General features: G+C 57.4%; 1 protein-coding gene and 1 long non-coding RNA gene across 5 annotated transcripts in view; one reads left to right on the plus strand and one right to left on the minus strand.

Moving 5' to 3' along the window:
* On the minus strand, positions 1–15,397 carry ZBTB7B (zinc finger and BTB domain containing 7B). Of its 4 annotated transcripts, XM_036754222.1 has the most exons (4): positions 15,076–15,262; positions 5,315–5,445; positions 1,900–3,026; positions 1–1,069 (listed from the first exon to the last, which is right to left on the minus strand). In XM_036754222.1, the coding sequence occupies exons 3-4, from the start codon at positions 3,018–3,020 to the stop codon at positions 604–606; spliced, it is 1,587 nt and encodes a 528-aa protein (XP_036610117.1). In that variant the 5' UTR covers positions 3,021–3,026; positions 5,315–5,445; positions 15,076–15,262; the 3' UTR covers positions 1–603. The 4 variants fall into 4 exon arrangements, with proteins under 4 accessions (XP_036610117.1, XP_036610118.1, XP_036610115.1 ...); XM_036754223.1 differs by lacking the exons at positions 5,315–5,445; positions 15,076–15,262 and adding an exon at positions 15,376–15,397; XM_036754220.1 differs by lacking the exon at positions 5,315–5,445.
* LOC118846060 overlaps positions 14,840–16,315 on the plus strand; it is a 9,201-nt gene continuing 7,725 nt past the window's right edge. The window contains exon 1 of the long non-coding RNA XR_005010160.1: positions 14,840–15,103. This is a non-coding gene — a long non-coding RNA (uncharacterized LOC118846060). The remainder of the gene's footprint in view (positions 15,104–16,315) is intronic.

The raw sequence follows: 16,315 nt of genomic DNA on the forward strand, positions 1-16,315 counted from the left end.
TCCAGAATCTATTCCTTACCGCGATTCACCGCCCCCCCCCAACCTTTGCATAATCCACTGCCAGGAAAAGGGGAACAGAAACCAGGAAGGAGGGGTCGGGAAAGGAGGGGCAGCTTCCCCCACCCCATACACACAGCCCTACCCTTAGGGTGGGTGGGGCAGGGATTTGGTCCCATGCCCCTCACCCCCTAAAAACCCGCATAGCCGAAAAGGGACCCCCCCCTACAAATCAGAAATATATTATTGCTTCTAGATCCCTGGGAAGATCCAGGGTTTGGGGAGGGGGGAACCCCACCTTTACAATAGAGCTGTGTGTGTCTGTATATATATTTATATATATATATACAAAATATTATATATGTATATATACATATATATATTTATCACCTCTTGGTGGGAGGGAGTCTGCCCCAATCTGGGGAAGAGCCCAAACTTTTCCCTGTATGTGGGACTAGCCCGGAGCTGCCAAGGTACAGAGGAGCCGAGTCTGGTACCCTTGAAGGCAAAGTTCCCCTGACCCACGGTCAGTGCTCCACAGCCCTCACGTTCCTTGGCATTGGCGCCCACCCTGCGACTCCACCCTAGTCCACCTCCTTTCCCCATTTAAGAGGATTCCATGGCACCCTCAGCCTGGGGTGTGGTTGGTGCCCCCTCCTCTTCGTCTTCTTCAGGAGGCCCTGGGGGTGGAGGAGGAGGCCCAGCCCTGGCTGGTTGCTCCCAGAAACGCGCCAGGGAGAGGCGGAAGTCATCCAGGTGCCCGTTGGAAAGGTCAAGGCCAGGGCCAGTTGGTGTGGGCGCCTGGGGTGGGGGGTAGTGGGGGGGTGCATCATCTTTTCTTCGTCGTCGGGTCCGCACCTCCAGGCAGTTCTGGCCCTTCAGGTGACGCTGCAGGTGGTCCTCCTTGGCGAAAGCCTTGTGGCACAGGTGGCATTCAAAGGGCCGGTCGCCTGTGTGCAGGTGCATGTGGTTCTTGAGGTCATAGCTATGGAGGAAGCGCGCTGGGCAGTGTGGGCAGGAGTATGGCCGCTCACCAGTGTGCTTCCTCATGTGGATCTTCAGCTTGTCATTCCTGGGGAGGGGAAAGGGTGGGGTTGGGGGTGGTGGAAGAGATAGTTAAGTACCTGCAGGTAGGAATAAGGCCTGGAAAAAGTCCTTGTGACCTTTGCATAGGGCTGACTAATCTGATTTCTGTAGGTATCTACCTTTTCTCCTCACCCCCATTCCCACTTCTTCCACCCCCTCTGTGCTCTCATCTGTTCATCCCTGTAGCTTTGTCCTCAGGCATTATTTTTCTCCCGTTTTGGCCTCATTTTTACCTAGCCTTAATCACTGAATAGGTGGGACAAACTGAGACCTGTTAAAGACCTTAGCTCTCAGCAAGGCCAGGGCCTCCCACTACATCCTGGGCCATCTCCAATTGTCCTGATCTATATCTTGCCGCTGGACCCAGATGGCTCCTTAGGAGAGTGAGACTGGTGACTCTGCACAGCCCTCCCTCACTTAAATCCAATCCACTTGCAAGTCATGGCATCTCCTTCCTGATGTCACGGTCCTCTTTGAGAACGAAGGACAAACAAGTTTTGGCATCGTTCTATTCTTCATCTGCCTGTACTTCTCTTACTCACTGAAATCCAATGCCCACCTGTACCATATCCCTCATGCCCTACAGCAGTATCCTTGAACTTTTAATTTTTGCCTTTTCAACCCCTTCTTCTCCCCGTCACACCACTTCCCACTGCATTCCTGTACTGTCTTCCCTTGGCTTCCACCCCTACTCTTGGCTGGGCATTCCACCGAGTGGTTCTCCCCTTCCTGGGTTCTTAGTAGGTGTGGCACTCTCCTTTACCCTCTTGCCCATGGCCCTCCCCCCCACCCCGGAAAAGCTGGGTGCCCTCTCACCTGGTGAACCTGACGCCACAGACCTCGCAGGCAAAAGGCTTCTCACCAGTGTGGGTCCGCATATGTCGGGGTAGTTTGCCTGCCCCGTGAATGATCTTATGGCAAACTGGACATTCCTGGGGCATCTGGGAACGACGCTTTCGTACCAGCTTGTCCTGGCCATCTAATCCTGGTGTGAGGGCTTCGTGATTCAGGGAACTCAGATAGGCCATCAGGTCAGGGTCAATGGTGTCCTCATCTGAGACCAACTCTTCAGGGGACAAGGGGGCTGCCCCACTCTGAGCTAGCCCATAGGCTGGTGGGTACACTAGATCTTCCTCTTCTTCCTCCCCCTCATATCCTTCATAGCCCAGGTGCCCCTCAGGGGGTGACCTGGCCCCACCAGGGGGGCTATAGCCATCTCCTAGCCCGATGCCACTTCCTGCCTCTTCCTCATCTGGATACGTAAAAGAGTGGGGGGGGATGGCAGCCACATCAGACACCAGATGGTTGGTTTGAGGCCTCTTTGTCTGCAAAAAGGCTTTTCGGGGCTTTCGGCTTCGCCGGGGAACAGGCCGTGTTGGGGGTGGGGGTGGTGGAAGAGGGGCTGGTAGTGGACTGTCATCACCATTGGGCACCCGAGTGCCCACAGTTGCAAAGGCCTCCAGGTACTGGCGGGCCCTCTCACAGTCATCTTCATCAGGCCCAGGGGCCTCCAACCCACTCCCTTGCAGGATTTCGACACAGGCAGCAATGACACAGGGGATCTCCAGCAGTCTAGCTGCCTGGAGGACGGCAGGCATGTTGGCGCTACTGGTGGTGAGGGTGGCCGTGTAGGCAAACTCCAGCAGGGCCCCTAGTGCTTCTGGCCCCACAAAATCCAGTTCACAGACGCCGGCACCTGAGGAGGCAGCCATTCCGCCACTGGCACCCGTGCCCCCACCCCCCTCGGTGAACAGCTTCTTAAAGTAGTGGCTGCAAGCAGCCAGCACTGCCCGATGGGTTCGGTATTCTAGGCCTTGGGTTCGGATTGTGAGGTCACACAGCTGGCCCAGCTGGCGCTGCTCGTTTAGACAGCTGAGGAGCTCACTGCTGTGATCCGGGAAGGGAATCCCAATGAGGTCATCTTCAGGGCTCCCCATCCTCACCTGCAGGGAGCACGAAAGACATGAGCCATGGTCAGGTGGGCATTTTGAGGGAAGGAGAGTAGGTGAGTTTCTTCCCACCAAACCAAGTCTTTAACCCCAGCCTCATCAGCCGCATTCCCTTGAGAATCCCAGTGGAAAGAATACCTGGAATCTAGGCCCCAGCTCTGGCCACTGATTTACAGTGTGACCTTGGGCAAGTCACCAAACCTTAGTTTCCTCATTTGTGGGTGGGGGCATCATAATCATAGAATTAGAGCCACCATGGGATCATAGATTAGAGCCTGAAGGGACCTAAGGTTAATAGTCCAACCCTCTCATTGCACGGATGTAGAAACTGAGGTACAGGAAGGTTAGGTGGCCTGTCCAAAGTCCTACAGGTAGCAAGCAGCAAAGCACTAGATTTGAACCAGTCCAGTACTTTACCCGCTGCTGTGCTTCTGCCTAAGTGATCTCTAAGCTCTTTCAAACTCAGACATTCCATGGTGGTGTGATCTCTGCTCTCCCAAGCCTCAACCTCCATCTGTGAACAGGGGAAAGTACTTCCATGCTGCCTCCCCTGCCTCTCCCCCAGGTTTGTGCAGCTCAAATGATCTGATGGATACAGAAGAAACTGCTCAAAGTGAATCACAAATCTAATGTATTTTTACCCTAATTTTTCTCTCTCAACCAGGTTCTCCCCATCTGGAGTGCCCCTCCCTATCTAGTGGACGGGAAATGTGCAGCTCCCAGGGGCCCCCTACATCCTCTCCCCCCCTCCAACAATGGGGCCCGGGGAACAGCCACCAAGGGCGCTGGGGTGTCTCTGGTGCTTCCTGCCCAGAAGATAAGCATCTTGCCCGACCCCTCCCCCACTGACAACAGGCTAGGCTCCAGGCTCCTACCCCCTCCTCACAGATTCCATCTCCCCCTCCCCCATTCCCAGGCAGGCAGGAGGGGCCCGGGAAGTGTCCATGGTAGGCACCAATCTGATCCTCTTCCCTTTTAAGCCACTGCCATGGCTAGCCTAGGTATGTGAGGCAAGGATTGACTGGGGACCCATGATGGCTTTTCTCCCTTGGAAGCATGGAGAAGAGCACCCAGTGGGGTGGGGGCAGTATCCAGCACATTGTGACAAGGAAGGCTAGGGAGCATCTTTAGTTTTTGGGGTGTACCCTTATGGCCTTCAACCCTCTCTCCCATCCGGTAAAGGTAAGGCTAGATCTTGTGTTATACAGATATTTACAGTTTCCACGGCTCTTTCCCCACAGTAACCCTGGGATATGGGCTACATAAGGATTACTACCTCCATTTTGAAACTGGGCCCCAGAGAGGCAATCTAACTTGCCCAGAGTCACACTGCAGACTCTAGACTCGAACCCCCGTAGTCTGACTCCAAATTCAGCACTCTTTCCATTCTATTTTGCTGCCTCTCCAATGGAGAAAGGGGACCCCTGAGCTCGTTGGAATGAGGTGGGGTAGGGACACAGCCCAAAATTCTCTCCAAAAAAAGGCTAAGACTCAGGAACTCGAATATGAGCACCAGCCTAGCTACCAACTCATAGTGTGACCTTGGCCACGTCAATTCCCCTCATCTGTATAGTGAAGGCCTTGAAGCCGACCATGGCCAAGGTCCCTTCCAACTCCACATTTTATGTCTCTGTTACCTCTGCCACTCCCACAGCAGCTGCCCAGCCCTGGCCAACGATGGGGACTTGGTTATTTGGGGGAGGGGGGAACATAAGGCGGGGCCCCAGGTTTCCTCATTAAGATACAAGAGCAGCATTGTGTCTATGTGACGGCTCTCCTGTGCACCTCCCTGATTGCAAAGCCCAGAGTATGGCTCCCCCGCCCCCAGGCCTTGAGCAAGCAGCTGCCCACATGTGTTTCTGGGGGGTAAGGGAGTCCTGGTTGTACCCTAGCATCTACACACACGCCTCCCCAGCTCAGAAGCTAGCCCCCAGGAGTGAGGCATTGGGGAGGCCCTTTCCTGCCTAGCTCCAGGCTTTGTAAGAGCTTCTTGGGGCTAAGTGCCACCAGGACTTTGCAGAAGCAGAAAATACACAAAAGCTGAGGTGGGCAGCAACAGTGGCCCATTTGAGACCCTAGGCTTATACTCCTCTGGGAGGAGAGAGTAAAAGAGGGAGGGGCCATGCTGGTTGTCCATTGGCCATGAGCTGGGGCACCGGCGGGCACAAGGCTCTTTCCACTCCCTTTCAGTCCTTCCCCCTCTCTTGTCTCCCCCCCCCAACTAGTTCCCTCTGCTGAGCCCTCCCTCCTTCTCCCACCCCAGGGGCGATCTCCTTGGCAACCTGGTGTGGCGGGGGTGCTGATTGGCTGACCCCACTGTCAGGTCACGGGCGCAGTTTGGTTCACCACGCAGCTCTCACAGGCTCAGGCAAGAGTGGGTGTTTAACTCCTTAATGCCACACCACTGCCCATTCTAAGAAGATATCGGTTAAATTAGGAGGAGGGGCAAAATAAGAGAGGGTGTGGACAGGACGGGGAATAAGGCCCAGACCACCCTTCCTCCCTAGGGAGATTTCCCCAGGACCCTGGCACCTATGCCAATCTGAGTGACACCTGGAGCTAGGCTGGTGCCAACCAGGCTAAGGGGGCATAGTCCCAGCCTCTGGGAGGTATGTAAGACCATTGGAGACCTTTCTTTCTCCTGGGGCAGGGTGTTGGTGCCAGTGTGCCCACTCCCCCTAGGGCAACCTGCCCACCTCTCCATCCCAGAGCGCCCAGCCCCCAACGCCCCATGAGGGCGGCCCCATCCCCACCCTGCCTGGCATGCCCCCTCTTGCTAAGACCTCGTGGGCATGGACGGGTGTGGTGGTAGTTGGGGGGTGGGGAGGGCAGCTGTGCTGGGGGTGCCAGGGAACCAGGCTTGGTCTGTTTGCCTTGGGGGGGACAGGAAGCTGGGGGCCCCGCCCCACTCTTCCCCCCTTGCCAGCCACCCCCCACCCCCACCCCCCCAGGCACCCCTCACTGTCAGGCCTGCTCGACCGGCCGGGCAGGTGGGCAGCTCTCTTGAAACTGGGACCTGAGTCAAATCTGCCCCATCTTGGTTGGAGGGGGGAGTGCACAATAAAGGGATGAAGAGGGGGAGACCAATATCACCTAGCTACCCTCCTTGGTGCCAGTGGGCACTAATCAGGGCATGCCTATTTCACTGGAGCCAAAAGGGCAGAGGCCATTAGCCCTGGATTTGGATAAAGTACAGTTTGGTGCCCTGCCCCAGGTGCCAGTACCAAGCAGTACTCTGTCTAGCGACTTGTGGGTTATAATAAATAGCAGGACCAATGATGCTAGTCAGTGCCGGCTGATGGGCGGGTTTAGGAAGCCCTGTGTTGGACAGTTGGGTAAAGCAAGCTGACCACCACCTCCCCCACCCCTGGGATTAGGGGAACCAGCTTAGTGGGGTGGAGCCAGGATTATGGGGTGAGGGAGAAAATAGATACTGGACTAAGATACAATCATACATACATTGTCAGATACTGGTGTTAGGATGAATACTGGGCCTGGGGTGCTAGTGTGGTGGAGGGTAGGGGGGTGCACATCGGTTTGAGATCTAGAGCCTGGAGCTAGCTATAGTTGCAAGATCTGGCCTGATTTCTCCAAGAGAAGTAGTTAAGATCCCACAGATTTGGAATAAAAGCATGAAGACCCTCAATGAGAGCTAGAAAGATGGAGAAACTGAAAACTCTGAATACCTCCAGCTCCCCTTCCCCCATGCTTCTCTCTCCCTCCCACCCCCACCCCATCTCCAGCTTCAGGTTTTCTTCCTGTTTTTGTGGAGTTAGCTTGCACGAAGCACAGGCTTTGGCCTGTGGCTGGACCAGGGGATAGTGGTGGGGGGGTGTGGGGAGGTGTTAGGGGGACGAGCAAAGAGCCAGACTAGTTTCCCCAAAGACCCAGAGGCCCACTGCCTCCATTAGTCTTTTCTGATCCACTCTCAAACTGAGAATGTGCACCTGGATCCCAAGGTCGCTTGCTAAGATGGAGAAGTATGGGGAGAGGAGAGACAGAAAGAGAAGGCCCTTTTATCCCAAGATGCACAAAGGACAGATACCCTCCATCCCTAGCCCCTCCAGCTTCTGCCTGCCTCCCCCCACCCCTTCCCCCTCCTAACCTCACCACCCCCAGAACTCACACTTCCTGGGGGCCAAGACAGGGAGGGGAGAGACCGCAAGCCACGAAGGGGGAAGGTGGTGAGAGGAGCCGGCTGCTTCCCGGTGCTATTGAGGCTAAGCCAACCTCCCCCCAAGTCCTTCATTCCAATCATCTGGGCACCCAAGAGAGAGATTGTGGTGCCCCCACTTTTTCCTTTCCATGACACAAGCCCACAGCCGCCTAGGTTTCCAGCAGGGGAGATGTGAGAGGGAAGAGGATGGTGGGAATTGGGGTGGGGGTGGGTTAAGAAGACCTCTGCTTCCCCCAACCATCCTTCATACCTCTTTACCCTCCAGCTTCCTTCTACCTACTCCAAGTCCAAGGCTCTAAACCCCCTGGGGGGGGTTCCCTAATCCTCACTTCCACCTCTTTTCATTCCTTGTCTCTTTCCTTCCCAATATATCGCCCTTACCCTTCCCTTGTCCCCAGGTCCTCCTGGGCTTCCCCATTCCCTTCTCTTCCTCCTCTCCGGCGGGAACGATCCCCATTCTCTACTCATTACTACCCACTACTGACGTCCACTCTTATCTCTCTCAGGCCCTTCCACACACCCATCCTCATCTTTCCCATCAAATCCTCTAGGCCCCGAGACCCACTTAGTTTCTCCACTCAAGTGTAGAAGGCGATACGTGAATGGAACATATCATAGAAACAAAATCAGAGCCAGAACCCAGTTTCTTCAAGACCTGGCAGTGCCATGGGAGGCAATGCCATTAGCCAAAGTCCTCATGTTGGCCTCTTGGATTAAGGAAGGGATAGAGGGAGGGGAATAGAAAGGATAGAGGGGGTGGGGTGGGGTGGGGAACAGTGAGAGCGGATGTGTGTGGGGGGGGTGGGGACATGCTTAGACCGTCAGATTTTCCAACCCTGGAACCACCGGACTTCCCCGGGGGGCGCCCCACTCTGCTCGTTATCCCCTTAGAAAGACCCCAGGATTTAAGGGGTCATGTCTTAGCTACAGAGGGTATGCCGCCAGCTCTCTCCATGAAGGTTTAGCAAGTGTGCCCAAAGGTGCCAGGGTCTGCCTGCTGCCCACCCCCCCACCCTTTGAGGCTCGGCGTCTATGGGGCGGGTAACCGAGCCGCCTGGTAACCCCACACCCGCCATGCTGCCGGCAGAAACCTGAGCCCCCCAGTCCCAGAAGACACCCCAGCCTGGTCCCCTGAGCCCAGCTCCCTGGCCTAGCCGGCCTGCCAACCCCAGCAGTCTCCTAGTTCAGCTCCCTAAGGGTCAATTGCTCTACTGTCTTTCAGTCTCTCTGGTCCCCTCAATCTCTCAAATCCTTCCCAGATATCCCAGTAGCCTCAGTCCCTTCATTTACCACATCTCCCCAGGAATGGATTCTCTTCGTCTCCCCTAGACTGTTTTTCAAGTCTTTGCCAGTTGACCCCAATTCTTCCAAGACTCCCTAGGGCCTCAGTCTCCTAGTCCCTGGGGAGCGGGCCCCACTCACCTGCACGCTGAGGGGCGGTGGCTGCAACTCGTCCTGGGCCCCTGGGGGGAGCAGGCAGGGGGGGAGGCTGGGCTGGGGGGGGTGATGGGCGGGTTGGGGGCGGGATGGGGGGGGGAGGCGGTTCCCCAATCCAGCTCCCTTCTTCAAAGGAGCCGCCCACGACCTGGCCCAGCCCCTCCCCCCAGCAGCCTTAACCCTCTGGGTGCTGGCCCTCCCCCCCCACCCCCCAAGCTTGGAGGGAGGGGCCACTGGGAGGGCCAGCACCGTGGGAGAAGGACCCAAGAATCTGGCAAAACTCTGCCTTTGGCACCATCACTGCCACCTCCTTCCTTCCTTTCCTCCCTCCCCCCAACTCTAGAAAGAGAAGCAGGTGAGGGGGCAAGAGGGATAGGGAGCTGGGGGTAAGCAGAGAACTAGGACAGTGAGGTAGAGAATATAAAAATGGACGGGACCGTGGACGGGAGAGTTGAAAAGAGGTGGGACTGGGGAGGGCAGATAAGTCTTGGAAAGAAAGGAGGGGGAGATTTCGAGGAGGCGCAGAAAAGGAATGAAAGAATAGAGAGGAGGAGTAGAAAGCCTACAACCTTCATGTTTCTGATGCCCAGGTCTCAGACCCTTAGGAGCCTCATTAAGGAGTAGGGCCCCCCACCCCATGGGAGCTGGCCAGACCCTCCCACCCTGGTGACAGGCTCAGGCCCTCAGGGGCCAGGCGGGGCAGCACCCCGCCCTCCCTATAGCCTCACCCCAAACCCACTCACATACCACAGCTCCTGGCCTGGGTGCCTGCCCCTGCCAACCAGGCCAGGGGGCAGCAACTCTACCAACCCCCAAAGACACTATGGGGTATAGTGTCTTCTTTGGGGGTAAGGGGAGGGGAGCAGCAGGCACTGAAAGAGGAAGGAGCTAGCAGGGGGCATCTGCTGGGAAGGGCCTGGCCCCACCTCTTGCGCAAGACTATTGCCATCCTGGCCAGTTGGGTTGGGTGGGACCTGCCTGGGCCTGAGGAGGGGCACCCAGGACTCTGGTCCTAGCTTAAAGCTGGGGCATGAACAAAGAGGCTCCCTTTCCCTGGCTTCCAGAGACCAGGTACCTTGAGGTAGGAGGTTTTGATATTGGGGGACATTCCCCCAATCTAGGCATAGCTGACTAGGCACTGGGTTGAATTGGTTTCTGCTGGGGCCTGGGAAGGGAACAGGGTGGGGAGACTCTCAGTAATGTCCCCTGAAATGCCCCCTCCCCTTCTCTCCTGCTGGCAGTTGGCACTGTGCCCCTGGCCAGCTGCCCCTCACCAGCTCCCTGCCCGGTTGGCACCTACCCACCAGGATGCTGGCAGTACTGCCCTCCCCCCCAACCAATCCTCCTGCTCCCAGGATTCTCATGCCAACTCTGGGGTAGGGGGTGGGGGAGGGTTATATTACCCTTCATGCTAGACTGGCACAGCCTTAGACCCCCAGGTCCCATAGATAAACAAGCCCAGAGGCCCCTAGTCCCTAGAAGCCCTCCCTCTGGAGGTAGCACTTATTTCCAGGTCTCCATAAACAATCATGAAGAACCTGCAGCCAGTGATGGGCGGTTATCTATAGCAGAACCATGGTGGCCCCACTCCCCCAGGGTGGGGGAGGGGTGTGTGTTCCCAGGCACCAGATGCCAGGCTACAGGCATCCCCCCCTCCTCGGCATCTGCTTGGACACCAAAGTCCCTGCAATTCTCACTGGGTTCCCTGGAGCCCCTGTGCCTGGGAGGGGGTGGGTGGGGCAGTACTCTGCCCTTTGATCCCCATAAAGGGAATGAGCAGAGCCTGGGGCAGGTGAGGGGGTTCACAAGGTGCCCCCCAATTTCATTTCCCCTGGGGGCAGCTGGGCAGGGCGTGGGCACTTCTGGGTGGGGCCACAAGAGAAGGGTGGGTGGAATCTCTCTTCCCAGAGGGCATAAATGACATTGGCATCAGGTTCATGCCAACTGTAGGTGTCCTGAAGTCATGGAGGAGAAGGCCAAAGGAGTGTGAAGTGGCTAGGGGGGACAAGTGGGGAGAAGATCCACCCTACCAAACTCTATCTTAGTTTTTACCCCACTCTGAACATTTTCAGCTTATTTCTCCCACAACTCCAGACTGACTACAGCTCCCAGTATGCTACATGAAGGGCCCTAGTGCATCATGGGAATTGTAGTTCACATGAGCCATCCTTGCCCATATAGGTGCTCCCCCTCCTTCTTTGAGGTAGTGGGCAGGGTGGTGCACAGAATTTAGGAGGAGTGGAAGATGGGCAAAGATTCCCAAGGAGCCTAGGTTTGAGAAAACAGGGATAAAGAAGGAGCCCATAGGGTGGGAACCAAGCTGCCCCCTATCCCCTGGCCCAAGCAGAGGGGAGGCGAGGAGGAAGGAAGGAGGAGAGGATGTCTGTTGAAAGGGGCATATGGGTGGGGTGGGGGTGTAGGAGGGGAAACAGGAAGGAAACTAAAGCCAGAGACACGAGGCCCCTAGAACAAAGCCTAGGGGAGCCCCCACTCAGAAGCCTTGCAGGGACTTGGGGGCGCCCCACATTGGCACTGTCCGTTTCAGCAGCCAGGTCAGTTATCATGCATAGTGCGTGACTGGCCTAGCTGACCCTCTTATCTCTCTGCCATCCTGCCCTGCCTCTGGATCTGGCCTCTGAATCTGGTTAACTGTGGGGTTCAGAAGCCTGACTCAGTTCTGAGGATGCTAGTGGGGGAGGCAAAAGGTGGCACTGGGGATGTTGGCTAGCTTGTATGGTCAGTTGTGGCCCCATGGCCTTCTTGAGTTAGTCGTTAGCCGTTGGTGTGCAGGTCAGGAGGGAAAGTACAACCCTTCCCTCAATAAGAGAAGGATACTGGCACACAGTGGATATAATTCCCCATCTCCTCAATGCCAGAGGCCATGTCAACGGAAGGATGATAACTTGGCCTACCTCCTCTTTGCCCCTTGACCTATTTTACAGAGAGAGGGTTGGTTCACGGAGTAGGGGAGGGGGTGATGAGTGAGTGTCTTTCTCCAGGACAACCTGGGGAAACATCCAGTGAAGTCCACTTAGTGTCAAGGGGTCTGCCCTTACAAAAGGCAGACAGGTTTAGGGGCTTTGCAAGACTGGGGTGATGGACTGGCTATAAGGTCCCTATCAAAGTAACATGGATGTTCAGAGATCATCCCTCCTCTGACATCCAGAAGTTTCCCACCCATAGCTGAAAATCCCACTGAGACAACTTGCTTGGTGCAGAGGGAGACAGGAGGAGAACCTTTCTGGCCCCTCCAACGCCTCTGAGGGTGGGTGGTAAATGTTTCCCCCACCCCATCCCAGGCCTGTCTTGGTTCCTGGTTTCGTTTGTGTTGTTGAGAGGTGGGGTAGGGTGGGGATGGGGAGTTGGGGGGGGCAGGGTGGTAAGGCAGTTTCAAACTGTCCGGGCAAAACGTCAAGTTTACTCACAAGTTTACTCAGCAGGAGGGAGAAGAGGCCAGGGCAGACACACCCATGCCAGGGTCTTATCCATTTGCCCATCCCCACCTGCCTTCCCCGCCCCTCTGCCCAGCCTCAGTACAAGTCAGGCACAGGTCCCCTCACTCCTTCATTAATACAGCCTAGTAGAGCTCATGTAGTCTTGAATCTAGGAAAAGGCGCTATGCCAGGTGGGCACTGTCCCGGAAGCCTGTTGGGAGGCTGGGCCCAGCAGAAGTAGAAGCCTTAGTCCTGAGGCCAGTAACCTGGCAAAATGCCCACCTACTTACCCACCTGGGTGGGGCCTCTGACTCTTGCTCCCTGCTCCTTAGGCCTCTCAGGGGCAGAGGGCCAGGGGAACTGGGCCTTATGCCCACCAGAGGGGAGGGGGAACACTAGGCCCTCCTCCCTCCATCTGGGCAGTTCTCTGTGACAGTGACCTCTGACCTCCAAATCCCAACTACATACTGCTCCCTGTTTGCAAGTCTTATACCATCTGGAAGCCAGGAGGTGCACTGGCCTGGCTTGGAATTGGGGTGGGGGCTAGCCCCATTATCTGACCTACTTCCCTTTCCTTCCCACCTGCTTTTATTTTCTTTTCAGCTCTTCCCCAAATCTCTACTGTCCCCACCCCAGAGGTGCCCTGCCCCCCCATGCCTACTGGGGGGCACCCCTCCCCCACCTTCCCCAGGGTGCCAAGTGTAAGCACACAAAGGGCCCGATGGTGCATTGTTAGCCCAGCCCCCGCTGCCCGCCTCGCCCTCCCAGGGCAGGCACCATGCCAAGGAGAAGCTGGGGGCCCTTGAGTACCAGGGGGCACCATGGCAAGGGGGAGGGGGCAACTCCTATCTCCTGGATACTGGGGTCCAGTTCACCAGGGCCTAGATGTGTCGTGCTTGATTTCAGTGTAGCCTCTTTCCCTGGTATATAAATCTAGTGGGCACTTTCTTCTTTCTTTACTAGAGCCCCCTTCCCTAATGGTATTAACCCCTTCTTGAAACCCCTGAGCAAGAGAGGAAGGGCGGTGCCTAGGGGTGCCCAAGGGAGGGGGCAGTGCCCAGGGGTGCCCAACGGCTGCATGGTGCCCACGGTAACCATCTAACACACAGGTGGCGCTGGGGGAGTCTGGGGTCCCCGGGGCCAGAATAGGAGGAGGTAGCAGAGATTTCTCCGAGGTTTCATCAGCTGCTCCAGGGGGAGCTTCCCCATTCCACTCTCTCCAGTTACCACCAAGAAGAACGGTACCATCTAAGCCCAGTCACAAATAGGCCCCTAACCCGATCTATTAAATAGTATACTACAGTCTGGAATACCTTGACACTCGTGCCCACTTTCCCTCATTATACCTCCACGCATATTCCCCCTTTGGCAGTGCCAGGCAGGTATAGGGGTGACCAAACCAGTTGGGGGGGAAGGAGCCAGCCCTATAATCCTTCAGGCTTTACTCCCCTCACTCCTCCCCTCAACAAAGGGTTCCTGTCCTAGTTTAACCCCTCCCTGCCCTACAGGGTCTCCCCCCTCCCATTCCTCTGACTCCCCTAAGGGAGGAGGTAGGGGGAGGGGCAACGCTGACTCATTCCCGTTCCCAGCAGCAGAGCAGAGGGGTCCGAAGCATAAGGGGACAAGGCTAATTCCGGAAAGCCCTCCACCTGGCCCGGAAGCCAGGACCGCCTGCCTGCCTCCCTGTCTCCCCCTCTCCTCGGAGCACCCACTTCCGGTGTCCCAAACTAGGTCAGCAGCACTCGTTTCCTGTGGGTCAGCTAGCCCCAGCGCCTCTGCCCCTCCCCTACTCTGGACCCAAGCTCCCCGCCCCCCAGGGCGCCCCGAGGTCTCACCACGTCTCAGCCGCCCTTTGATACGTGGGGGGGGGGTTGGGGGAGCAAGGGACCCCGCCCTCTCTCCAAACACCAGCCGGGCAGGGGCGCCGGAGCTGGCACGTGTCCGGGCACAACCCGCTGCCCACGCCGCCCCCCCCTGACTTGAGTCCCCCCCTCGCTCCGGCCGGGACACGTCGCTCTCTGACTCGGGGTGGGGTATGGGGTGGGAGGAGAAAAAGGGCCAGAGACTCCAGGAAACACACCCCCGTAACCCCCCTTCAAAATCTACCCTTGCATGAGGACGATCCTACTTAGCAGACACAGTGGCGACCCCCTCCATTGGCGCGCACGCACACCCATGGGTGGGGGCAGGTGTTCCAGGGCCAGGGAATTGGGGAGGGGGGAAGGTGAGTGGGAAAAGTCCCTTCAATCACCCCACCCTCTATCGCGGTTTCTGGGGGTCCGGAGCTGGCGCGGTAGTGAGGTGGCGGGCGGCTGAGCAGCCAAGAGGGAGACGTTATCAAGAAGAGCAGAGGCAGAGTGAAGAAGGGAAGGGACGTGATACTGGGCAGGAGGGGAGGCGGGAGGTTAGAGCCACGGCGAGCAAAGAAAGGGAAAGAAGAGAGAAAAAGAGCTGTCCTGGAAGATCTAGAAACCGAATAGTCCAGCCGGTAACTTTCCCCCCAGCCCCGGCTCCTCCTGTGCACCCCCCTCCCTCCCCGGACTTCTGGCGGGGGTCCAGCTCACCGCGCCGGAGCGGGGGGGGGGGTTTGCGATGTCCTAGTTAGAGTCAGCGTTTCCATTCCCTCAACCCTGCCCCTGTGGAGGGTCCCCCAACATCCCCGAGAAGAAACCTGGAGAGCGCTCAGCGCTGAATTACTCCAATTCATCTCAGAAAAAAAGCCACCTGGGCCCCTAAGAAGTGTTGAGAAAGTTACCAGGAACCCTTTGCTAAGAGCTGGTTGGGGAGTCGCGATTCCTTCGCACCCTTCCTCCCAGCCCAAACCAGTTCCAAAGACGAAACGCTCTGGAGAGAACCGGAGGGGTGGGAATCCCTATTTCTGTTGTATGGCCGGGTGGGGGGTCCCCCCTCTACAGGGCGACCGAAGGACACTGCAGCAGTTTCGAACTGAGAAGGGGAACCCCAAGCCTAGGAAGGAAAGAAGGGGTGTACTCACCTCTCTGCCGTCGGGTCTGTCCGCAGAGGTTTGTGAGATGCGGGGTGTAGGGAACTGGTTGTCCCCCTCCAGGCCCTGTGGGCTCGGGGGGACGTAGGGGGCCGGAGCCTCGGGGCTCTGCTCCAATATTGGTCAGAAGGCCGCGGGCAGTCCGCTGGCTGCTTGCTCCTGGGGGGCTCCTCCTCCGCCTCCCTCTGCCTCCTCCTGCCTCCCGCCCCCCCTTGGCTGCTGGGAGCCGCTCATCCACCTGGCTCCCACCCACCCCACCCCCCCGCCCCCACCCCCCCGGGCCCGCCTCACCTGTCCTGCTGTCTCACCTGTCCTCCAGCCTCCTTTCCCCCCATCCCTCCCTCCCTCCCCCCGCCCCCTCCTGCAGCCCCCCCCACTCCCCTCCCCAGCCCTAGCAACACCCTCTGTCACTTCCTGGTTTTCCACCCCCCCCCCTCAGGCCCCCCCTCCGCCCAATAAGGACATAAACTTCAACCCCTTAGTCCAGTCGGTCTCTTTAGGACACTGTACCGTCTATCCTTCCCTTCTTTTCCTCCTCCTTGTCTCCCTTGCCCTCCTCTTTTGCCTTCTTCTGTCCCTTTCTCCTCTTTTCTCTTCTTTCCTTCTCTCCCTCTTTTTCCCCTTCACCTGCCGCGGTACCTCTTCCCCTCTCCCTCCTCCTGCAGCTATCTCCCCCAGTCCACCTTAACCCAAACCCCACCCTCTACCCCCATCCAACCCAAGGGGGATGCCCCGCCCCCGCCCCTTTAGCTCCACCGCCCAGCTCTTCTGTTGGTTGAAATGGGTATCAATCGAAATTTCAGTCCCGCCCCGCACTTGGCCCTTGGGGAGAGGGGCGGGGCTTCTGGACTGGAATGGTACAGGGAGAAGTGGGGGGGTTGGGGACCTTGTCTGCAGCGGCCTGGGCACCAGCCCCTCCCCCCCTTTCCCTTAGTGCTCCCATCCAGTCCCAAAGGGCTCCCCAAAGGGTGGGACAGCAAAAGGGAGGGAAGTGGCTTGTGAGGGAGCTAATGGAAGGGGAATGGGAATTGATTGGGGAGCGGAATCAGGGATTCGGTGTAGGGCGAGAGAAGGGTGGTAAACCAGAGCAGGGGGAAATAATCAGGTCACAGCAGAAGCCCAGCAGAAGGAGGGAGGGAAGGGGAGGGTGGAGTCACCAGTGGCCAAGGCCTGAGATCCGTGTCCCTCACTTCCCCCCTCCTCCCATCCCCCTTAGACGGGAGGGAAGGGG

The sequence above is a fragment of the Trichosurus vulpecula genome, chromosome 4 (assembly GCF_011100635.1).
Source record: "Trichosurus vulpecula isolate mTriVul1 chromosome 4, mTriVul1.pri, whole genome shotgun sequence".
NCBI lineage: Eukaryota > Metazoa > Chordata > Mammalia > Diprotodontia > Phalangeridae > Trichosurus > Trichosurus vulpecula.